Source organism: Notamacropus eugenii, chromosome 2 (assembly GCF_028372415.1).
Source record: "Notamacropus eugenii isolate mMacEug1 chromosome 2, mMacEug1.pri_v2, whole genome shotgun sequence".
Lineage (NCBI taxonomy): Eukaryota > Metazoa > Chordata > Mammalia > Diprotodontia > Macropodidae > Notamacropus > Notamacropus eugenii.
Window position 1 is genome coordinate 433532970 of NC_092873.1, and position 26049 is coordinate 433559018.

At 39.5% G+C, this 26049-nt stretch overlaps 1 protein-coding gene across 2 annotated transcripts in view; it reads left to right on the top strand.

The window, feature by feature from the left end:
- The first annotated feature begins 11039 nt into the window (after positions 1-11039).
- Positions 11040-26049, top strand: part of PM20D1 (peptidase M20 domain containing 1) — a 54393-nt gene continuing 39383 nt past the window's right edge. The window contains exon 1 of one of the 2 annotated variants that reach the window (XM_072648030.1): positions 11040-11323. In XM_072648030.1, coding sequence (XP_072504131.1) covers positions 11086-11323 — 238 coding nt within the window. In that variant the 5' untranslated portion in view covers positions 11040-11085. Of the gene's footprint in view, positions 11324-25502; positions 25597-26049 lie in introns of those variants that run through there. The other variant, XM_072648031.1, reaches the window with a different exon arrangement.

Sequence of the window (26049 nt, forward strand, 5' to 3'; positions counted from 1 at the left end):
ATTTTGGTGGTTGATTGTGTAGATAGACTTAAAAGATGGAGAAAGTATTAGTAATGCAGATTAAACTTGAAAGTATATCCTGTATATATTGGAGTTGCTTGTTAAAACACCTTGCCCCTGCCATTAGATAATAATTTTATGTTCTTCCTCAGTCTCTCTTATGGCAAGATGTTTACATTCAAACATTATGGGAAAATCTGGAACAGATATCCTAAACTCTCCTGGACAGGTTTTTTTTTCCCCTATTCTTAGATACATATAAAGCACTTCAGCACTTTAAGGAATAGGGATCATTTCTTACAGAAGTGTACACCTCCCAGGTTGACCAGATGTCTTTTTAATTTAAAAAACTAAGCAAATCTTACCTGAAGAAAAGTGGTTTTATCCCACAACTATAAGTTTTCAGAGAATTTGGAGTTGAAAGAGGAGCCTCAAAGGTCACCCAGTCCAACCATCTCAACCCCCACCCCAGACAAAAGACGAGAAAAATGAAATCCAGTGTTGGGAAGTGAGAACCCCAGGCATTCTAATTCCTAATCGATGCCCTTTCCTCTAAACCCACACTTAAGCCTGGTTGCTTATGATGTAACTCAACTGGGCTGAATGCTGGCAAAGAATGGCCAATATCACAGGACATCCACATAGCTAATGGAGAGGGAGCTGAAATGAACTTACCCCAAGCAGCAAAGGCCAAATACAGTACTTGTCCTGCAGAAGGAGAGCCCTGCTTCAGTCTCCTAGGCAAAGGGAGTGGCAGAAATCCCAGAATAGCAGCATTCAGCCCAGAATGTGGCTGTTTGTTCAAAGCAAAGGCTTCCAACATTTGGCAAATCAAAACACTTTTCTCAGAGCAAGTCCTACAAAAGTGATGGCTGCCACCCAAAGCAAAGAGTAATTCTCATACAGTCAGTCACAGACTGATCCTGTCAACTGTAACTAAAAATACAGGAATCATATGCATTGCCATTCCACATTCATAGGAGATCAATGTATTATGCAAATGTGTTGTTGACCTGAGTCTGTGAGGAAGTGTGCTATTTGAGAGCAGGAGAAGAGAAAGAAGTTATGGAACCTTTTTTCTATACAAGAAAAGAAAGGGGATGGGGGGGGGAGGAAAGGATCAACCCAAGGCCTTGGATGAATAAAGGGCAACTCCTCTAATTTTTACATTAGAAACAGAAAATGGGAAACAGGTCCAATAAGTACATTCTTAAAGATAATTTCAAGAAAACAATATACAAAATGACTACAACAGTGTAAATAGAAAGAACATGAAAACAATAAAACCTGGATATTATAATGATATAATTATATAATTTATATAAATATGTGGTTTTATATATATAATTTATATAATTATATAATATATATAACAATTATATAATTATAATTATATTGACCAAATTATAATGACCAAGTTTAGTCCTCAAGAGGAGTTGTGAAAATGGACATCCCACTTCATTACAGAGAAAGGGTACCATGGATGTGGAAGGATGCATAAGATGTCAGGGTTTTACAATGTCAATTTATTGAAAGTGGTTTTTTTTTCTTTTTCATTCTTTATTATGGCTTTCATAGAGGGAGAGGAGAAAGGGAAATATGGCTGATATAAAAACAACATAAAAACAAAAGACAGCAATACAATTCTATTTTTAAAAAATCTAGTTTCATAATACAGGCCCTTGGGAGTGAAAAAGAATCATGGAAAGGAGGGAGAACAAAGAAAGGAAAGAGAGAAAAACAGAGACACAAAGTAGAAGAGGAAAAAACAGAAGGGTGGACATAAAGACAAGGGAGGGGGAAAACAGATCAAGAAGATGGAATAGGAGGGAGATAGGGATAGAGGAAGGAGAAGAACACACAGAAAGAAATAGACACAAGGGCTGGACTCAACTCCGCTCAGGGTCCCATGAGATAGACCTTTCCTGTCAGCCTTCCAGGTTACCTTTGGGTGGAAACCTCTTTCACTCTGTCGTTCTGTATCTTCTGCTGCTCTAGAATTTGTTGAGAGTCATTTTTTACAGGTATTTTGTGGGCTGTGGGGGAAGTGCTAGAGTATATGTGGCTTTCTACTCGGCCATCAGGCTCTACTCCAGGATTTCTCTTTCTATCTCTTTCCGTTAGTAATTTGTTAGTAATTTATAGAAATGCTGATGAATTATGTAAGTTTATTTTGTATCCTGCAACTTGCTAATGTAGTTTATTATTTCAAGTAGTTTTTTACTTGATTTTCTAGGATTCTCTAAGTATATCATCATATTTTCTGTAAACAACAGTAACTTATTTTATTCTTTACCTATTCCAATTCCTTCTATTTCTTTTTCTTCTCTTATTGTTAAAGCTAACATTTCTAGTACCTCTTGACAAAGGATTCAGAAGTCAAGTAACTGGCTGAAAAAATGCCCAATAAAGGGAAAAATTATAAGACCATAGAAAGTTACTTTCTTGGTGAACAGGTTTCTTCTTCTATCCTTTTGGATGAGGAAGAACAAAGCATACTGTCAGAGAAAGTCAAGGTCTCTGCCTCCAGTACCTCCAAAATGAATATGAAATGGGCTCAGGCCATAGAAGAGCTTGAAAAGCATGTCAGCAGCCTGATAAAGGAGAGCCAAAAAAATGCTGAGGAAAATGACAACTTTAAAAACAGGCTAACTCAATTGGAAAGAGAGGTCCAAAAAGCCAATGAGGAGAAGGAGGCTTTAAAAAGCAGAATTAACCAAATGGAAAAGAAGGTTCAAAAGCTCACTGAATAAAATAGTTCTTTAAAAGAGAGAATTGAATTCAGGGAAGCTAATGACTATGAGATAAACCAAGAAGTTAGAAAACAAAATGTAAAGTTTGAAAAAATAGAAGATAATGTGAAACATCTCGTTAGAAAAACAATTGACCTGGAAGATAGATCCAGGAGAGACAATTTAAAAATTATGGGACTACCTGAAAGCCATGATCAAAATAAGAGCCTAGACATTATCTTCCATGAAATTATCAAGGAAAACTGCCCTGATATTCTAGAACCAAAGGGCAAAATAAATATTGAAAGAATCTATCAATCACCACCTGAAAGAGACCCAAAAACAGAAACTCCTAGAAATACTGTGGCCAAATTTCAGAGTTCCCAGGTCAAGGAGAAAATATTGTAAGCAGCTTGAAAGAAACAATTCGAGTATTGTGGAAATACAATCAGAATAACACAGGATCTGGCAGCTTCAACATTAAGGGATCCAAGGGCTTGGAACAGGATATTCCAGAAGTCAATGGAACTGACATTAAAACCAAGAATTACCTACCCAGCAAAACTGAGTATAATACTTCAAGGGAATAAATGGACATTCAGTGATATAGAGGACTTTCAAGCATTCATGATAAAAAGACCAGAACTGAAGAGAAAATTTGACTTTCAAATACAAGAATTAAGAGCATGCAAAAGTAAACAAGAAAGAGAAATCATAAAAGACTTTCTAAAGCTGAACTGTTTACATTCCTACCTGGAAAGATAATATTTGTAACTCTTAAGACTTTTCTCAGTATTTGGGTAGGTGGAGGGATAATACACACACACACACACACACACACACACACACACACGCATAGACAGAGAGTACAGGTTGAGTTGAATCAGAAGAGATGATATCCACAAAAAAAATAAAATAAAAATTAAGGGGTGAGGGAGGAAAATACTGGGAGCAGAAAGGGAGAAATGGAATAGGGCAGGCTATAATTCATAAAAGAGATAAGAAAAATCTTGTTCAGTGGAGGAGAAAAGGGAGAAGGTGAGAGGGGAAAAGTGAAGCTTACTCTCTTCACATATGACTTCAGGAGGGAATAACATGCTCACTAAATCTGGTATGAAAATCTATCTTACACTTCAGGAAAGTAGGGGAGGAGAGGACAAGTGGGGTGAAGGGGATGATAGAAGGGAGGGCAAATGGGAGAAAGGAGTAACTAGAAATAAACACTTTTGGGAAGGGACAAGGTCAAACGAGAGAATAAAAAAAGGACATACAGGCTAGAATAGATGGCAATATAGTTAGTATTACACAACATGAGTATTATGGAAGTCTTTTGCAAAATATATAGCTTGTATTGAATTGCTTGCCTTCTCAGTGGAGATGGGTAGGGAGGGAGGGAGAGAGAGAAGTTGGAATTCAAAGTATTAAAAATGAATGTGGGGAATTATTATTGCATATAACTGGGAAATAAGAAACACAGGTAATGGGGTAGAGAAATTTATCTTGCCCCACAAGAGAAGAGAGAAGATGGGGATAATAGAAGGGTGGGGTGTGATAGAATGGAGGGTACATAGAAGGAAGGGGTAATCAGAATGCAAGGTATTAGGGGGTGGGGGAGGGGAGAGATGGGGAAAAAAATTGGAACTCAAAATTTTGTGAAAATGAATGTCAAAATCTAAAAATAAATAAATAAATACAATGAAAAAAGAAAGAGAAATCCCATTAAAATTACTATAGAGGTAAAAATATAAAATATTTTTATTATATTTTAATATAATAAAATATAAAATATTTGGGAGTCTACCTGCCAAAACAAACCCAGGAACTATATGAACACAATTACAAAACACTTTTCTCACAAATAAAGTTAGATCTCAATAACTGGAAAAACATCAGTTGCTTGTGGATAGGCCATGCTAATATAATAAAAATGACAATTCTAAGTAAATTTATTTACTTATTCAGTGCCATACCAATCAAACTGCCAAAAAACTATTTTACAGAGCTAGAAAAAATAATATCAAAATTTATCTGGAAGAACAAAAAGTCCAGAATATTTAGGGAATTAATGAAAAGAAATGTTAGAGAAGGTGGCCTAGCCATACCAGATCTTAAATTGTATTTAAAGCAGCAATGATCAAAACCACTTGGTACTGGCTAAGAAATAGAGGGGTAGATCAGTGGAATAGATTGGGTACACATGACACAGTAGTCAATCCCAGCTTCTGGGATAAGAACTCACTGTTTGACAAAAACTTCTGGGAAAACTAGGAAATAGTGTGGTAGAAACTGGGCATAGACCAATGCCTGATATCGTATACCAGAAAAAAGTCCAAATAGATACACAAACTAGATATAAAGACTGATACTATAAACAAATTAGGGAAGCAAAGAAGAGTTTATTTGTCAGATTTATGGAGAATGGAGGAATTTATGACCAAACAAGAGATGCATTGAGAATGGGAAGAAATATGAGCCTTGCACATAGTGAGGCATCACAATATTACTTTTTCCTTCCTTACCCTCTGTGTTCATTATTGCCCCAGAATCAGCCATTGTACCCTGCTCAATGTGGCAAAAGCATTTAACCTGAAAATGACAGCATTGTGGTATTTGACTTTCTTCATCATCAATAGTTTTTTATGTCTTGTAGGATGGATGCTAAATGCAAAGTGCTCCAACAGCAAAAAAAGAAAAAAAATTACATTCACACACTTCAAATTAAGAACTTCTACCTAACATAAAACACAAAATTCTCAGCCTAGAATTTAAAGTCCTCCATCACATGGATCTCATCTCTAGTCTTATTTTATAATATTTCCCTTCATTTTAATTAATCTGGCCCTCTGCTCCTGATTTTCCATTATTCCATTTTCTGCCATAATGCCCTTGGTCCCCCCATCTGAATGTGCACAACCTTCATTTCTAGCTCCTAGAAGCTACAATTTTCTTCCCAAAAATGTCTGACACCTCTTCCTCTTCAAGGCATCTCCTCATCCTTCAGTTATTAGTGCTGTCTTCTTGGAGTGTAGGAGTGTTCAGAGAGGACTAGCACCTCTGGTATGAGGGCTGCTGAGCCCCTTTCAGGGCTGCTCATCCACCTTTGGTGTCCACCTGATTCACCCAGCTCTCACCTGTTGCTCCAAGAAGCCATAGCATGTGTAACAGCCACACCTCAGTAAGTCATTTCAGCAGTCAAGGTAACCCAGGTTGTAACTGAGGGGTCACAAACCTTTCATTAAGTTGGGGGGAGTGTCTACCCCAAGCATGTGATGACTTCCATAGCAGGATGAGAGGTTGAGAACAGTTTGTTCCAACAGCCATGAAGGCAACTGAAACCAAAATTGTGGAGTGCTTAGAGTTCGGTTAGACATCAAAGTCACCAAGGTCATTCACTGCAACCAAAGCCATCACCAGTCATCTTGACTTTGTCTTGCCACTAGATTCCAATGGCCCTGGAAGACACAGTGAAGCCTGTAATTTCATAAAACTCTGCCTCACTTAGATCCAACTTATGTACAAGTCAAAAGACATCAGTCACTTCATTTTACTATTTTTGCTTACTTCACATTCCTGTGGTGACAGGCAAGAGATGAAGCAGCAGGTGAAGACACACTAGATACAGTTTTTATGGAGTGGTCACAGTAATGGGGAGTACTGTGAAGCTGAACTAGATTTTGCAATCAAGACTAATCTAGTCAACAAACTTGTATGCTTCCCAAAAGAAATAAACAACAGGCTCATAAACATGTGATTGCCACTTGCAGGAAAGCAACATGCCACCATCATCAGTGCATATACTCCCATCATGACAAACCCTGATGAGGTCAAAGAAAAATTTTATGAAGATATAGAGACCCTCATCATCACTGTGCTGAAAAAAGACAAGATTGTAATTCTGGGTGACTTTAACTGCAGAGGAGGCACAGACTATCATGATAGGGAGTCCTTGGGAGGAATGGGGTTGGAAAGAGCAACAGCAATGGTCATTCACTACTGAAGACTAATGCTTCTCGTAACCTTCTCATCACCAGAACTGTCTTCCATTGACCTAAATACAATAAAATTTCGTGGATGCCCCCTCCCAGCAAACATTGACATTCAACAGACGATGTTATTGTAAAGAGAAGAGACAGGAGATGAAAATGATGAAGGCAATGTATGGTTCAGCATGCCGAACTGATCATAGACTTATCCTCTTCAATCTAACTACTCACAATTAAGAGAAGCAACAGTCCTAAAGCAAGACAACTACTAGAACACTTAACATCAACTGATTAGAGTTTTTCTAGCAAGAACAGTTCATTCCTAATTTGGAGTGAAAACCGAGCCAATACAGGGTCAACAACAGTGGAGCAGAAAAGGAGTAGGCAGCTTTCAGAAATTTGGTTTATATCATCTTTTTACTCATGTGGGCCAGAACACTGGAAAACATCAAGATTGGCTTGACCAAAATGATGGGGAAATTCAAAAGCTGCTAAATGAAAAATGAGAACTCTGTAGGATTTATCAACAGAACAGTTGGTCTCTCTCTAAGAAGGTAGCATTTGACTCCATCAAAAGTAAGTGCAAGTGAAGTTTATAAAGATACAGGATGCTTGGCTCAGTAAGAAGGCAGAAGAAATTCAGTTTTATACTGATAGTAACAATCCAAAGCATTTTTATGATGCCCTGAAGGTTATTAATGAATCAAAGACCTATAGAGCATTTCAGTTGCTCAGAGCTGATGGAGCCATATTGATTAATGAGAAGGACATGATCCTGGAGGGCTGGGCTGAACACTTCCATAGTGTTCTCAGCAGAAAATCATCAATCAATGCTGAAGTCACTGACTGTATACCTCAGGTTGAATCCCTCTCTATCCAAACTTCTAACTGAAGAAGAGGTTTTCAATGTTATTAAATTCCTCTCATGTGGCAAAGTGACAGGTGCTAATTCTATTTCAGGTGAGATTTATAAGACAAGACTACTAGAAAAGCTAGCTGAAATTTTCCAGGTTATATGGCAAAAGGAGATTATTCCCCAAGAGTTCAAGGATGCCTCCATTGTCTATCTCTATAAAGGAAAAAGAAATAGGTTGTCCGGAGTCTCTGTCTTAGTCATTGCTGCCAATATTCTTGCCAGAGTCCTTCTTAATAGGCTGATCCTTCCCCTGGAAGATGATCATCTACCAAGATCCCATATGGCTTCAGAAGGGGTTGATATGGTATTTTCTGCCTGACAACTCCAGGAGTTATGCCAGGAGCAGAACAGAGGTCTCTACACAATATTTATCAATCTGACCATGATCTTTAATACTGTCAGTCATGAGGGTTTATGGAAAATCATGGCAAAATTTGGTTACCCAGAGAAATTCATCAGTATTGTATGACAGTTGTGTGACAGCATACTTGTAGAAGTTCTGGAGACACTGGCACAGGACTGCCCAGCATGGCATGCCCTCATTAAAGAAGGTTCTGTGCTCTATGAGAAAAGCTGTATTGAAGTAGCTAAAAAGAAACATGAGATGTGCAAATTTAGGGAATATAACCAAAAAGTTCACATGACCTATATGTGCCCAACATGTGATAGAACATTCCAAGCTCATATTGGTCTGATCAGCCACATGTAGACACACTGTAACTTGACTCTACTATAGTGATGTCATTTTGATCCTCTTCAAGAACAAAGGACAAAAACTAATCAACCAACCAATAGATGATGCTCTTGAACTTTCCCAGTCCCCAAATGAGTGAAACAGGGCTATGTGCTTGCTCCCATACTTTTTAGCATGATGTTTTCTGTGATGCTTTTGGATGTCTTCAATGAGCATGAAAACAGCATCAAGGTCAGCTACCTCATTGACAATAAATTATTTAACCTGAAAAGGCTATAAGCCAAGAGTAAAGTGGAAGGAGAGTTGGTACATGACATTTTTTGCAGATGATTGTGCACTCAATGTAGCCTGTGAGGCTGAGATGCAACAAAGTGTGTATTGATTCCCTGCTGTGTGTGCTTATTCTGTCCTAACAATTAACACCAAGAAAACAGGTTCTCCACCAGCCAGCAATCACACCATCTATACATGGAATACACTGGTTACAGCAAATGGAGAAATTTTGAATGCTGTAGATAAATTCACTTACCTTGGCAGTATGCTTTCTAGGGATGTCCATGTAGACAATGAGGTTGATGCATACCTCAATAGCCAAAGTTATTGAGGGCACCAAAGAGGTTTTCTTTATATGGGTTGTATCAATTCACATTTATCATGTTATAAATTAAAATTAATGCATTTTAAAATATCTGTTGACTGATTCGTTTAAAATAAAAATAATAAATTCATTTCATGTTAATATATTTTTAGGAAAAACACTCTTACCCCCAAAAAAATTTAGTGAAAAAAGTAACATTGGTATAACTCTTTTGAGTCTCTTAGGTCTGACTTAATAGAAGATAACTGTATTTTATATTGGCTTCTGCATTCAGCCTGTCGCTATATGTCATTTTCATTGACATATGGGGTGTCTCAAAAGATTTAGAGATACAACTTTGAGAACACCCTGTATATGAATAAAATTCAGCCTCACAAAGATATGTAGTTGGAAAAGGAAGAAATATTTTAATAGGCAAATAACATCTTAGTATTGTTATGAAAATAGTTTTGATCTTGTGAATCCCCAAAAGGGTCAAGGGACCTCAATGGTCCAAGGACCATATTTTGCTAATCTCAAAGAACCGCCTCTTTGGGTTTTCTCAAACCTTGAGACTATAGATTTGCATCTCTATTCAGGAGCCCACAAACCACCTTACCCAATATCGAGATAATTACAAAACTTTAGAGAGGAAGACTACCAACTATGCCTCACAAAACGAGGCAAAACAATGTAAAAGAAAACTTGGCAGAAAATCCGACTAAGTGAAATTCTGGGAGTACTTCTAAATGAAATTCAAAGGACAACAAATTGATACAAAATGGGATAGACCTACCAGTGTTTACATAAGTAATCTGTTCTCATCATCAATAACAGTGGGGCCCCTAATATCTGTACTCTAAAACATTGGTACCCAAGATTCTATAAAAAGTACAAATGGCACTTCAAAAGGTAAAGTTAGAAAGAATGGCAGAGAAAATTTATGCTGGAGTTTGACATAACTTTAAGTCACTCAAAGTTAGATTTTTTGAAGCACCTCAAAGAGGGGATAATTCCAATAGAATGGAAAATATTAATTATTTATTATTTAAAAAGGAACAGAGATTGATGGCATCAACAATTGCCAACCCATAAGCCTGCTTTCTTATTTCTAAAAAAAAAATCCTTTATAATAATCATTTGTATTCACATTGAGAGTATCCTTTATAAAAATATGAGAAGGAAACAAGCAAATCCTCATCGATAGACTTTATTTACCTGGTCACACAATTGCCCAGAAGGTATAAAGAAAACCATCCTCTCAATGGTATGCTGTAAAGAAAGGAATACATTTGGTGAAATTGTCGGGGGTGACGGATGGAGAGGCAGGGAATGCGTCATGTTAAATTATTCCTATTTTTGGTAATAGAGAAACCTATTTGGTGGTAGTTTCAACTCCCTCTCGGGCTTTGCCTGGAGTTAACTAATTCACCAAGGTTAGATATAGACATGGTTGAAGATCACTGATTTGCTGATTGCCTTCTGGCTGAAAGTGAGTCTGAAACTGGAAGAATAAACCAGTGATGATGGGGTGGGAAAGCATTTTGAAAGGGAGAGACCATTTTTGTTTGGACTCAAAAAGAAACCAGATGTACTGGTTTGCAGTAGGAGGGGGAGGGACAAACATGGTCATACCGGCAAAGACCCCTTGTACATTGACCCTCTGTATTAAGGAGCCCTCTTTAAACTCAGGAGCACAGTTATCCCCCTACCAAGGAGTATGAGCATTCTCTCCGATTTGAGAGGTACTAAATCTTTTTTTAAAGCATCACCCTGCGGCTATTCTGACTGTAGGCGAAAAGCCTCTCTAACTCAGTAATTTTCCTGGAAGAACAGGACCATACGAGAAGCCTTTCTAAGGTTTTAGTGACCTACCTTTCCTGAGCTAAGGGTGCTTTTATGTCAGGATGAAGCATGGTAGAAGGACTTAGTGAAGGAGTTCTTACCTCTCTTAAGCTTCCAGATACCACGCCCTTTACCTCTACACTACATCTGTCTTTCCCTGCGGAGGAAAACTACAATTCCACAAAACCCTTTCAAACCAGGGGGCGTCGTAATTGGCTGCACCGATACTCCCCGCTCTCTGCTATTGGTCAGAGCCAGAATAGTTCGAGGACGATAGAGTTCTGAGTCTGGTCGCTAGAGTCCAAACTTCAGTTGGTAGCTGCTGGAACCGATTGGAGATGTCGCATCGTGGTGCTGCTGCCCACGCGGCCCAACGCGGGCCCGCCAATGCGGGAGTCCGGGTGCTGGCCATGGGGGTGATGGGGACGGTGCTAGCCCTGGTGGCTGTGCTGCTGCTCCGCACCGCCACTTTATCGGATCCAGACGAGCTGCGAGGCTGGGGGCGCCCAGGAGCGTCCAGGATCCCTGCGAAGTTCACCAAAGCTGAACTGACAGCGATGAAAGAGGCGTTGAAAGGTGATCTCCCCTCCCGTCCCCTGCCCGCACTCATCTCCCAAGGGTAGATTCCCTGGCTTTGCTACCTATAGACAGATCCCAGCCACCTTCTCTGGCCCCAAGGTCTACTTCCCTTGGATTTTCCTGCTGTTTCTTACAGATTCCCTGGAAACCTTCCTTATCTCCCTCCCCACCCCCCAACCCTCCAGGCATCCCATTTGCCCCTCTTCCCTGAGCGTTGTAGTTGCGTTAGTATAATTTTTATCTGTAAATTGAATTTACAAAATATAACACTTGCAAAAAAACCCACTTTATTAAACATGCATTCCACACCCTCAAGGATCTCCCAGTCTACTGTGGGGTAGGGAGGAAAAAGGAATAAGGAAAAAGGAGATAGATATAACCTATACACAAATAATTATTATACAAAGAATGTATGTAGTGGCAAGATCCAAAGACCTTGAAAAGTTAATAATGATTTCATTTCTACAAGAAAGAAGCAACCTTTCCATCCTTGTATGTCCCTACCCACTCTGATTTCTAGTCTCAGTCATTTTCTAACTTCCTCTTATTTGTGTACTGAAATAGACAGACGGAGACAAGCACAGGAAAGAGTTAATTGAGAATTTGGGAGCGTCTTTATTAGCCAGCAGCTATTCACTAAGGAAGCAGCCCTGAACAAAGGTGTGTGTGCCTTTTTAAGCATCTTAGCACTTCCCGGTACAGCCTTACAGTTCCAATAGCACACATTTTTCACAGAACAGTTTTGACAGGGGTTCCTGGGTACTGCTAGGCAAGGGGGCACAACAGAGAGGGAAGCCCAGACAGCTGCTAGGCAAAGGGGTACAACAGAGAGGGGGGCCCAGGCAGCTGCTAGGCAAAGGGGTACAACAGAGATAGGGGCCCAGGCAGCTGCTGGGCAAAGGGGTACAACAGAGAGGGGGGCCCAGGCAGCTGCTAGGCAAAGGGGTACAACAGAGAGGGGGGCCCAGGCAGCTACTAGGCAAAGGGATACAACAGAGAGTGTAGCCACTAACAGAAAGTGGCTACTAGGCCCAACCCTGCCTAGAACTAAACATACATTATCTCAACCCAGGGGCTTTGGGAGGGGGGCGGAATAATGTCCACTTCATGTACCAATCTCACACCCTCCAACTGATTATAATCCCTTAAGGGCAGAGATTGTTCATTTTCATTGTTGTATAGTTAGTCCCTGTCTTGCTTTGTGTCATTAATAATCTACATTTGTGTATTTTTTTTAAAGACTCAAAATTGGATCTGAGTTCAAATGTGACCTCAGACACTTACTAACTGTGTTGACCCAGGGCAAGTCACTTAGCCGGGATTGCCTCCTCCCTCCCCCAAAAGACTCAGACTTATTATTTGATTTTTTTCCCCACCAGCAGTGTAAGGAAATTGACCCAAATATCCAGTTATCATTTATCTCTATTTTGTAATAAAAGAATAGGTAATTTGCTCAGGGTCACATAAAATCAGAACTTGAACTCCCATCTCATCTTGGGACTCTTCACAGTCCACTGCTGCTCACTCAACTCCACTTTCTTCTGATGCCCAGAAATCTCCTTGCATCCGTGAAATAAGCCACCCCAGTCAAAGAACTTCTGGTCCCTTTTTGTCTAGCTCTTCCCTACTGCACTCCAATCTCCATATTGTTCTCTCAACTTTAGCTCCACACCCTCCCCCTAAGTGCCTGGCCATTCTGTCTCCTGCCACTGCCCTTCCCCTGCCCACCCCCCAGGTATCATCTTAGTCACCCTTTGTTATTGAGGAACTGGGCAGCAATCTGAGTTCCCCTTGTCCATAGCCTCTCTTTCTGCTCCAAAGATGTCAAACTCCCAAAATATGGTATGGTATGGTATGGTGTGACTCTCCTAGGTAAATACCGCTATGCAGACGGTTAGGGTAAGAGGGAAATGATGTCAGTGGCAAAGAGGAAGCAGTGTTGCCCCACACAATAGCCACATCCTCTTATCTTGCAAAGGCTACCAAGCTGCTGTGATCACTAGAAACTATAAGGAACATATATGACAGGGAGAAGCATATAATACTTAGAAAATCCCAGTCACCCTGCTCCATAAGGAAGTTATTAGAGATACTATCTGGGCCCCCAGTCATGCTCTCAAAATCTATAATCTCAAAGTTGGATGAGACTTCAAAGGCCACCTCATTCAATGCATATTTCAACAAAAACCGACTCTACCACATACTCAGCCAGTGGCTGTCCAGTCATTACAGGAAGATCTTAATCCGGAAGGAATCAGCTACCTCCCAAGAAGCCAAATGCACCTTTGCATAGCTCTCATTGTTAGGAAGTGTTAGATGAAGCCTCAGTTTGTCTTTTGGTAACTTCCATCCATTGCTTCTTGTTTTGTCCTTCTTTTTCCTTTACAGAATTCCAAGGATCATAAGGAGATATGTGGTCCTAGAACCAACTTAATTCTAAGAAAGGAGTTTAAGTTGAAAAAAAAAAATTGGATGCTTGTGGCTAGAACTAAGCCCATAATGGTTCTCAGTGTCCTGCCACTCTAATGCAAGATGTGCACAGAGAGAAAGGAAAAACTAAGGATTGCATCTACTGTAGAATTCAGTTAGAATTCCCAGAATTCTGTGGGTTTTTTTATTAATTGAGGAAAGCAAAGCTCTCCAGGTTCCCCAAAAAAGATTAAACCAAAGAGTGACAGGAAGATGTGTTTTAAAAAATTCCTGACCAGGGATAGTTAAACTGAGCACAAAAATAGCATATATTTCTATGATACCTTTAAGGTGTATCGAAGAGATTCCTTACACCAGTCCTGGGAGTCAAATAGAATAGGTATTATTATTCTTATTTTATAATGAGGAAACTAAGTCTCAGAGAACCAAAGTAACTTGGATAGGGTCACACAACTAATATGAGAGTTTGAATTTGATTTCAAGTCTCAACACAGTGTGTTTTCTACTTTAGGATAGCCAACTTGGTGTAGAAGAAAATACACTGGCTCAGGAGCCAAAAGACCTGTTCAAATCCCAACTCTACAATGACCAGCTCTATGACCTTGGGCAAGTTCCTTAACCTCCCTGACCTCAGTTTCTTCATCTGTAAAATGAGAGAGCAGGACTACCTGGTCTCCAAGAACCAGCTCTGGATCTATGATCCCCTATATTGTTGATATTCTTCAGTAATTTCAGTTGTGTCAGACTCTTTGTGACCCCATTTGGGGTTTTCTTGACAAAGACACGAGTGGCTTGCCATTTCCTTCTCCAGCTCATTTTAGAAATGAGGAAACTGAGGCAAACAGAGTTAAGTGACTTGCCCAGGGTCACACAGCTTGTAAGGGTCTGAAGCCAGATTTGAACTTGGTAAGATGAATTTTCTTGACTCCAGGCCTGGCACTCTATCCATTGCTTTATCTATCTATCTTTCTATCTATCTATCTATCTATCTATCTGTCTGTCTGTCTACCTGTTTATCTATCTATTCATCTACCTATCTACCTATGTGATAATCTATATAATATCACTGTTTTGTGTGTGATATGTATATATATACATATATGTGTGTGTTTGTATGTGTATGTATGTATATGTGTGTATACACACACACATACAGAGAGAGATGCAGTATAACACATTGCTAATATTGAAAGACACTTGCTTGGCATGAACAGCTACCAAGTTTTGATTTACCAATCAGTCTAGTGGGTCCTGGGCTATCTAATTTGGATGCCAAATTAAGAATAAAGATTAGCTCTTCCTCAGGTTAGTGGGGTGGAGAGGTGGGGTGGAGAGGATATTAAAAAGGCATAGGTAAAAGGATCTATGATGGTTGGATGGCCATTTGCTGGATATGTGATAGAACTGATTTTTGTTAAAATATGGGCTGAGTGAGGTGGTCTTTGAGTTCCCTTCTAACTTTGAGATTTAAGATTTTTGAAAGCACCATTTAATTAAATGATTGCTTCCATGCAGAAACTACTTCCCTGGAAATTGGAATGCTCCACACTTATCTGGGCCAGCAGCCTCCCTCTCAAACAGCCCATCTGCCAGATATACCTCCTAATTCTGTGCAACCACACTTTGTGAGAAATTGGCAGATAGTCAGGGGGAGAAGGGGAGAGGAATGAACTGATAACTAGAGGTCTGGATCTAAAGATCATGGGCCTGCCTTCTGAAGTCTTCCCTGACAAAGCTTAATAAAATGAAGTGGTTTCGTAATCAAAGGACAATAATCCAGCCTTCCAGTTTATGGAAGACAGAGAAGGGAAATTAGAGAGGGGAAGAGGGAGGGACCTGATTGATTTGGACTTTGAATGTGTCTGTTATCTTCAATCTCAAGAACAAACCAACAAAAGATGAGGCAGTTAGGTGTTAAAGTAGGTAGAAAGGTCATTAGATATTTATGCTTCCTGGGCAAGGTCTTGAAAATTGCAGTGGTGGGGACTTAGAAAATTGTACCAGAAACTTTGAAACTTCATTGGCCTTGAAACACATGCAGTCTGACTTATCAGAAAATATATTTATGTCATGGTCAGTGAACTTTATGGCATTAAGAATATATTCATTTATAAAAAGTCACACTATCAAGTATACTAATTCTCACACCCTTTGACCCACCAATACCACTACTAGGTCTATGCCCTAGGGATATCAGAGGATAAAGGAGAAAGACTCGTACAAAAATATTTGTAGAATATTGGAATTGGAAACTGAGGGGATGACCATCAATTGGAGAATGACGAACAATTTTTAGTATATGAATGTGGTTTTGCATATATATATATATATATATATATATATATATATACACACACACACACACACACACACACACACACACACACACACATATGAGTGTTCTATTTCTTGACCCTTCTTCATTGGTGGGAAAGGAGGCTGAGAGAGGGTGAGAATGTGGAACTAAAAATAAAAAATTAAATTTATTCTTTAATTTTATTTTTGTTACATTTTAAGTTTCAAACTGTTTCCCTTCCTCCCTAGAGACCATCATTTGACACAGATAGGTACACACACACACACACACACACACACACACACACACACACAACTATGCATGATTTGAGTATTTGCATTACTCAGAATAACTTAGTCGTTCAGAATTGTTCTTCAAACTGAGAGAAATGATTATTAATAACCAATGATTTGGGAAGATCCAGAGTTCCCCTTTTTTTTCTAAAGTCCTCATGTCAGTTCTGTCTCAGTTCAAAGACTTTGCTGCTAATAGATTGAATTAACTATCTCCTCATAACCAGATAGGGAAGCCTAGGTATGGGTGGGGATAAATTCTTTGATTAGATTACCCAAGGCTGCACAATTTAGAACTAAATGACAAAAATCAAAGTTATATCCCCCACCCCTCATTAGAATATTATCCAGAAATCATATCTTTTGAATTTTTTTAATGTTCTAGAACAATATTCCTGTCATTATACACAACATTCTCTTGCTCATTTCACTCTTCATTAGTTCATTCAAGTTTTTCCATGTTTTTCTACAATCAGCCAGCTCATCATTTCTTTTAGCACAGTAGTAGTTCTGGCACAATCATATATCACAACTTTTTTACCCATTCCCCAAATGACTAAAAATTAAATTTTAAAAAAGTATGCCAGTTCTCAAGAATCTATGATCAACAAGATGGAGTCATGGTCATGGATAAAGGACTGTAAAATTCTACTCCAACATCTCATAAGAAAAGAATTAACCTCCCAATGATGTAGTTCTGGCTGAATCCACTCCATATACCTCCCCACCCCAAACCCCCCATAGACCAATATTCATTACACTAATTGATCTTTTAGTAATAATAACATTTAAAGGTAATCTCTTCACTTCATAAATTCATGTGATGGCATTTCAGAATACTTAGAAAACCAAACCTCAGTGAAGTTAATGAATTTCTCCTCCTTTTCTGATCCCTAAGAGGAAAGAGGAGTTGAGTCTGGAGAGGGCTGGAAGTTAACAGGGCTTGACTTTGCACAACACCAAATTAAACTTTGCTCTACTCCCTTCTGTAGGGCTCAGTAAAGGATTAAAAGATGCTGCCAACATAAACACACTTGGGGCAGTTTCATACCCAACTCCCGGTCTGAGCAGAGATACACATATCAGCTAGCCACTATGATTGTATCTGAAACTTGAAGGAACTAAGCAATTGCCTAGGGACGTAGGACAAGGTGTTCACTGCCAGCCAAGCATGATTATTTTAAACTATGTAGTCACAGCATGATGCAGTGGAAAGAACGCTGAATTTGGAGTGAGAAAACCTGGGTTTATATTGCATCTCTGCCACTTACTACTTTCTTTGTATAGACCTTGAACAAGTTGTTTCTTTCTCTCAGTTACCTCATCTATAAGACAGGTTTGAGCTTTTTGTGTTTGTCCTTTGTTCTCAAAGAGGACCGTGACATCAAGATGATGACATGGCTTGCAGTTGACTTTGATTTGAGTGAGGGAGGGCTGTGCAAAGTCACCAATCTCACTTTTTTCTCCTGAGCCATCTGGATCCAGTGGCCTGATATTCATCAGGATGACTGGAGATGGCCCAGGATGCAATGGGAGACCCAGGTTTGACAAGCTCTGAAGTCTCTTCCAACTTATAATTTATAATTCTTTGATTCTGAGCAGAAGGAAGTAAAGAACTAGACCACAATCGAGTATAAGCATTCTGAATTTTTTTTGTGTCCCTGATGCACTGTGTGATTGGAGACACTCAGTTATCCCATTTCTGAAATGGTCAGGAGGTTTCACCAGCATATAATGCCAGCAAAATGTTTTAACTATAAATATTCTCAACCTATGATACTTTTACGAAGTGCCAACTTGGCTGAATTAGAAAGAAAACCTGTCCACTGACCTGCAAATGATCATGCCCCTGGGCAACCCTTGAAAGATAAAACCAGTGAGGTCAGTTTGAGTCCATTCAGATGAATATATGTTGGGAACAGTTTCAGGGAGTACATACTCTGTGCCTACTCTGGAGGGCAGCAGAAGAGGAAAGAAGTGATTTCTGTCTCCTCCCCAACTTAACAGTAGATATAGTCACCCAACAGGAAACACCCCATCCAGAAGTTCAAGAGTTTATTGGTTCAAGACAGTCCAAGGGTACAGTTGAGTGTACAGAGAAACATACTCTCCTCTCACACATAAAACCAAAGTCACAGTGACTCCAGGAGGAAGCAATTTCAAGAAGCATGACCCCTAACCACAGAGAAAATAGTTAACCATGGGTACAAGGGAGAATGTTCATAGCAGATGAGGATTTGACCCGTGCAAAGGAACATAGCTGAGTGATCTGTCCAACAAAAACAAAGTCCTCAGGAAGAACAATATGAGGGTTCCCACAAGAAGAGGTTCTGCAGAACCATAGACTCAAGATCTCTTGACCACACATGTTTTCACATGTGTACTTCATTACGATTGTTATCCAAGTTGGTGTGTCTTCTCTTCCAGTGTATGTCATATATACTTGAGGAACTGCATCTCATACTTGGGGAGGAATGTTGTGTAGCTACTGTTCTTACTAAGCCATCTTAGTAAATGCCTTTGCTTTAAGGTAATTGTATCTACTAGCAGATTATGAAAGGGAAACTCACATGTGGGGGCTCATGAACCTCATAGTGGTAGGAGCCCAGATGCATAGGAGATACTGTTTGCAATTTAGAAGAGTAATCACACACACAAACCCCTCCCTGGGACCCCAGCCTTTAAAAGCAAATGAGAGATCCAAATAAAGTTCTATAAGAAAATATGAAGAAAAAACTCATTTTCAGCTAGTAAGATAAGGGAATATATGATACAGGAGATAGCATTTAAGCTGCACCTTGATGGAAGGGGAAGCAGGCAGGGAACAAGCATTTATTATATGTCAGACACGATGATAAGCATTTTACAAATATCTCGTTTGATTTGAAGAAAATGGAGAATTTCAATAGTTAGAGGGAGGCAAAGAAAGAATGGTTTCCAGGTTTGAAGAGCAGCCTTTGAGAATGCACAGAGGACACAAAGAACAAAATTAGACGAGGATTCAGTCTAGATTATGGAATACATGAAAAGGAGCAGCATGAAATAAGATTGAGAAGGCATATTGGAACTAAGTTATAGGAAGCCTTTAAAAGATCAAGATTTTGAGACTCAGAACTTGAGTTCAAATGCTGCCTCTGCTGCTTACTATTTGTGTGACGTTAACTTCTCTGTGCCTCTGCGTCCTCATCTGTTAAATGTGGATAATACCATCTGTACCACCTAACCCAGAGATGTTATGAAACTTAAATAAGATAGTGGATATAAAGCGTTTTGTTAACTATGAAGTGGTATAGAAAAGTCAGCTGATGCTGGGATTATAAAGCACTGGAAAAGTGAAAGCAATTTTTAGTAACCACTGTAGCTGAAATTTGAACCCAAGTATTCCACTTCCTCAATGTATTATCGTTTCTGCTACAGAAGCTAGTATTGCTCTAAGCTACCTAGCAAATCAGAAGAGTTCAGTTGATACTTATGGCATGTTAATTGGTTGAAAAGTGATATAGAGGTAAAAAAAAAATTCTGCTCAGAACCAAAGAATTATAAATTATATTGCTTACAGACTTTAGAACTGGAAAGAACAGTAAAAGTCATATAATACAATCCCCCTCATCTCATAGATGAGAAAAGTGCAGCTCAGACAAAGGAACTGACTTACCCATTGCACCACAAGTAGTACCAAAGCTGAGACATGAATCCCTGTCTTGTGACACAAAATTTATTGCCCTTTCCACTATACTAACATCTGATGAAGCTGAGAAGTCTTAGGGCTAGTGAGGAATTGGAGTTGAAGGAGTTTCTATCACAGAGTTTTATAGCTGGATCAATGAACTAAGAGGACCAGTTATCCCTGGGAGTTGGGAATAAATAGTATTTAGGGACTTAAGGATGGACGAAAGAATTTAGAGCAATTATTGAGGGAAAGAGAGTGTGGTTATAGCTATAGAAATCTTTAGTAAGCATTCTTTTAGTGTTAGCTATAGCCAAAATTCTTGTCATATTCATTGAGTTGGGCTTAAAGATAGGAATAAATGCAAAATTCTACACTTGGTTCAAAAAAATCAGTTTCAAAAGTACAGGAGGAGGAATGTGTGGCTAAACAACAGTTCCTGGGGGCTTTAATGGTTTACATTTTTTACAAGATCATTATGAGCCAAGATGTTAACATGGAAGCCAAGAAAGTTATTGTTATCCTAAGCTGCAGTGTCTAGAATCAGGAGTACTCCTCTGTATTCTACCCTGGTCAGACCCTCTATGAAACACTGTATTCAGTTCTAGATGCTTCATTTTAGGATGGATATGGACAAACTGGGCACATCCATAAGATGCTGATATCAAAGATGGTAAGAAACTTAAGACCATATCATTCAAGGATCAGAAAATTCAGAAGCTACATTATACCTGTCTTCAAGTATATGAAGGATTGTAAAGAATAAAAGGCATTGGACTTGTTCTGCTTAGCCCCAAAAGTCAAAACTAGTAGCAATGGCCATGCAAAGTGGTAGATTTAGGTTTTATATAAGGATAAACTTAATAACAATTGGAATATTTGAACAGTGGAATGAATTGTCTCATGAAATAACACACCCTCCCTTAGGAAGACTTCAAGCAGAGGTTGAATAACCACTTGTCAAACATGTCAATCAACCTGCTAACATGTTTAAGTACCTACCCTATGCCAGGAAGACAGTTTTTGTTGTGTTAAGCTCTATAGAGGATATATTTACTATTTGTATTTTTTTACATTTTTTTGCAATATCTCTATTCCCTAATACATGTTCAGTTTTTCTTCAGAAGGACATTACTGATAATGAGATTGCATTGTCTGTGCTTATCCTGATCATTTCCCCCCACCCCCGCCAAGCTTGCAAGCAATTTAATCTAAAGTAGGGAAGCCCCTTGTATTTGTCTAGACAGCCCAAATCCAGGGGGTGTTCTGATAAAAGAGGTATTTCCTCTGTCCAGAGGTGAAACGATGGGGAGACATTAGCCCTTGTTGAAAGGATATATAGGGCAGCCACAGCAGCCGCAGAGGCAGCAGCAGCAACTGTTTCTGGAGCTCTAGGCCCACAGATTTGGGGGGCTGGGGAGAATCAAGGGGCTGACAATATACCTCCCACCCCTGCTAAAAGCAGAGGTCTACCTTGACAAAGAACTCAAAAATCAAGTAAATGGCTGGGGAAATGAGCAAAAACTAGAAAAAGAATCAGACTATAGAATCTTATTTGGTGACAAGGAAAACCAAAACGTGCAAACAGAAGATAACAAAGCCAAAAGCTCCTCCATCCAAAGCCTCCAAGAAAAATATGAATTGGTCTCAGGCCATGGAAGAGCTCAAAAAGAATTTTGAAAATGAAGTAATGCTATGGTGACGTCATAGCTTACTGAGAGGAGCAAGTCTTATGCCTGACCAGCAGGCTGCTTGTCCTCCTGTGGAGCTCGCAAGTAAAAGAATGAGGCGGGAGAGCGGGTCATGAAGCAACTCCAATTTATTCAAGCAAGCACTCTGATTATATAGTCTTTGCCAGCTAGCCCAGTGAACCATGGTAACACACACAAACAAACCCAAAGCTATAGTAATGAACACAAGCTGGAACTATAGTGACAAAAACAAACCAGGGGTGGGGCCGTCCCTTCCAGCGCCATCTTGTTCACCCTTCCCTGCACCAGACTCAGTTTACCTGATGTGCATCAGTGTGGCGTCCCAGATGGTGTGGCAGTCAGTGCCCCTTACAACTCCCCCTTTTTGTTTTAGACCTGATGACCTTCACAGGTTTGTACATCTCTCAGCTAGAACTGATTTTCAGTAAGCGTCCACATAGTATCTTTTACCGTTTGTAAGGCATATTTGAGACATGCTGGTATGAGACATATAATAATCAAGATAACAATACCTCCTGACAACAATGGACCTAGCCAATTAAACAATGAGGTGGAATGACCAAACAATTGCATCATGTCCGAAACAAAATTTTCAGGTATTAACCTTTTTGTCCCTTGAGTATTTATATCCAATGCCAATTTTTCCAACAGTTTCATTTCACTAGAAACGTTGGTGAGTGTTAAACCATGCAACTGAGCTCTTATTTCTTCCCAGTTAAATTCAGTATCATTGTACAATTTGTTCATCATGCAAAAATGACGATATCTGTAATCACATCTTAAAGCCAATTGTGTTTCTATGGCCTGCAATTAATCTCCACTAGCTATTACATCATTTTATAACATTAGAATGGCCTGTTAGAATGCATGATCCATCCTCAATTGTTCCCTAAATCCCACTGATACATTATTTGTACAAACACCAAGGATAGCCCTTCACCAGTCCTGTAAAGTTGAAATGTCTACTAATGTCCAAAGGTCCAATACTGGTCCTCGGCCTGACTCACTGTTATAAGCAGTAAGATGCAGCTGACTAATTTCATGGCTCAGGTGTTGTAGTTTCTTCTTCTTTCTCTGGCAGAATCCCTGTGATTTCTTCCTGGTGCTGTATGACCCGTAGTCTTTTCACTGGTACCCAGATCTCCTTGTCTCCTGTAAAGATACAAGCATAACCCTTGCCCCAAGTTAGTATGGTATGTGTTCTAGCAGTCAGTCTGAGCTGACCATGTATTTCATGGCAGACGTAAGACCATACTCATTAAATTTTAAAAATTGATTGTGTAAAGTGCCAGTTTTAATTGATCATGTGCCGTGGACCTGGGTCCCGAAGCTCCCCCTTTTTGTTTTTGGACATATTGTTTTATGGTGCGGTTCGCACATTCTACTATGGCTTGTCCTGTGGGGTTATAGGGGATCCCAGTCACATGAGAGATTCCGAATTCTGAGAGAAATTTTTGGAAGGCCGAAGCAGTGTATGCTGGGCCATTATCAGTCTTTAATAGTCATGGGACACCATGAGCAGCAAAATATTGAAGCATATGACTACACACGTCCTTAACTGCCTCTCCGGTGAGTAGAATAGCCATGATGAAACCGGAGAAAGTGTCTATAGACACATGGACATATTTAAGCCTCCCGAATAAAGCCATGTGAGTCACATCCATTTGCCAGATAGCATTAGGATGTGATCCCTTAGGATTGTACACTCTGCATGGCATCAGTGGCTGGAAAGGAATGCATGCTGTACATGATTTTACAATCTTTCAGGCCTCTTTCTTAGTAAGTTTATATAAATGTCTTAATGATTTTGCTGATATATGAAACTTATTGTGAGCCTGCTGAGCTTCCTCAGTGGTTTCTAGGTATACACTTCCTGATACTACTCGATCCACAACCTCATTTCCTTCTGCTAGAGGCCCTGGTAGATTGGAGTGTGATCTTGTATGTAAAATGTGGAATGGGAACATATGTCCTCTTATGGTGTTTTGGACTTCCGCTAGCAACTGTCCAATTTCTAATTGAGTTGATATGCAGGCAGTCTTTAGCTCTGGTATAAGTGTGGCTACATATTTACTGTCAGTAATGACATTGATAGGCTCATCAATTTCTAAAGCCTTCCAGACCGCAAATAGTTCGTTCTTTTGGGTGGATGAGAACGGAGTATTATATACCTGCAACCATTTATCTTGATATACATATGTGGCTGCTCTGTTTAATTTTGTGGCATCAGTAAATACATTCTTTCCTATGACCAGAGTGTCATGGTGTTTCTCAGCCCATGTCCATGGTGTTTCCTGGTATATGCTTAGAGCCTTATTTATGTTCCTTGTTTTGAAGTTTTGATTAATAATGACTTGCCATTCTAGGTATTCTGTACAGCATTTCTCTACTTGTTCTTCAGTGTATTTACAGTAGATGGCATCAGGATGTCTTTCTATCAGTTTCCTCACTCTCTGAATTGCCTTGTAAACCACTTGTGCAACTAGTACACAGTAAGGGACACAAGACCTGTTGTGTATTCTCTTCAAGTGTATCCACTCTAATATCCCTTCTTCTTGGTGAAGGCATCCTGTGGGAAGTTCCACAGTGAAAAGGATAGAGATATACATACTTTCTGTTGGTACATATCTCCTGGTGCTAGCCTCTATGATTTTTGTTTGAATTTTGGAGATGCACTCCAACGCTTGAGGAGTCCATTCTCGTGGTGAATTTAAGTCAGGATCTCCTTTCAGCATGTCATATAATGGGTGTAATTCACCTGTAGGTATTCCTAATTGTGTTCTAATCCACTGAAGCTCTCCTATCACCTTTTGCATATGATTGAGAGTTTTGATTTTAGACACATCTATTACTGGTGATTTAATATGGATTTGATGTTCTAATATGGTGTGTCCTAAGTAGTGTATAGGCAGGTCTTTCTGTATCTTATCAGATGCTATTTTTAAGCCCTGTTTGAGGAATTCTCTCTCTATCATTTGTAATGTCATTTCTAAGATTTCAATGTTATCATGAGCTCCTAAGATATCATCCATATAATGGAGTATCAACACCTAGGGAAATCTCTTCCTGACTGGGTGTAATGTCTTGTCTACATACCAGTGACAAATTGTGGGACTGTTTTTCATTCCTTGGGGTAGTACCTTCCATTGGTAATGATGGTATGGCTCCTGTAGATTGACACTGGGTACAGAGAATGCAAACCTTTCCTTATCCTCAGGATGAACAGGAATACTGTAAAAACAACCCTTGATGTCAATCACCCAAAGTTTATAACTGCTGGGAATTGCATTGGGTGATGGCAAATCTGGCTGCAAAGCACCCATCAGCTGCATGATGTCATTGATCTTTCTCAAATCAGTCAACATTCTGTATTTTCCAGATTTCTTTTTTATGACAAATACAGGAGAGTTCCAAGGACTAAAGGATTCCTCAATGTGTCCTAACTCTAACTGTTCTTGTACTAGGTCTTTCAGGGCCGTGAGATTTTCATATTTTAGGGTCCATTGATCCACCCAGATGGGCTCATCCGAGATCCAGCGTAATTTTGGTGGTGGAATTCTCACGGCATTGTCATCAATGGACCCGTTCAAAAATTTGTTGTTAATCTTACCCCTAATTGTGTAAGCAGGTCTCTTCCCCATAGTGTTATGGGAAGCCCTTCCAATACTTGTGGCCAAAATTTTCCTGATCTGTCCTCAAAAGTCCACCATAGTGGTCTGGCCACCTCCCTGGCCCATTGTGAGCCTCCTATGCCATATACACTGTTTTCCTCTCTTATAGGCCATTGAGATTCCCATTGTGAAAAAGGGAATACGCTTCTGTCTGCACCGGTGTCAACAAGGCCTGTTTTAGGTATTCCTTCTATATATATGGTAAGCATTGGTCTCTGATTGCCAATTTGTTGAGTCCAATATATTATTTGTTCTATGTTATGATTCATTTGTATCAATTGTGGTACCAGTTGCCCTCTATCAACCTCAACCTCCACATTGTTAGAGTTGCACATCAGTATCTTGTGCAAGGTACCAATTGGTGGTTGCTGTACTACAGCCTGTAAGCCTGTGTAAGCATTTGCTGGTGCAGAAATGATAATCTCTTGCTTTGTTTTGATGCATACTCCCCCTATTGGTAACCATACTGTTGTGCATGGAGGTATCAGGAAATTCCCTAGGCTTCTAATTAATTTTAACTGTATGGCACCAACTTGAGTGTCTGGTACTTCCTCCTGAATTCTAAAGTGGCCTGTGGGATCATCTCTGCATCCTCCCAGTAGCCCCTCCTTTTCTCCTGGGCTGGAGGAACGCCCGTCTGCATGTTTAAATATT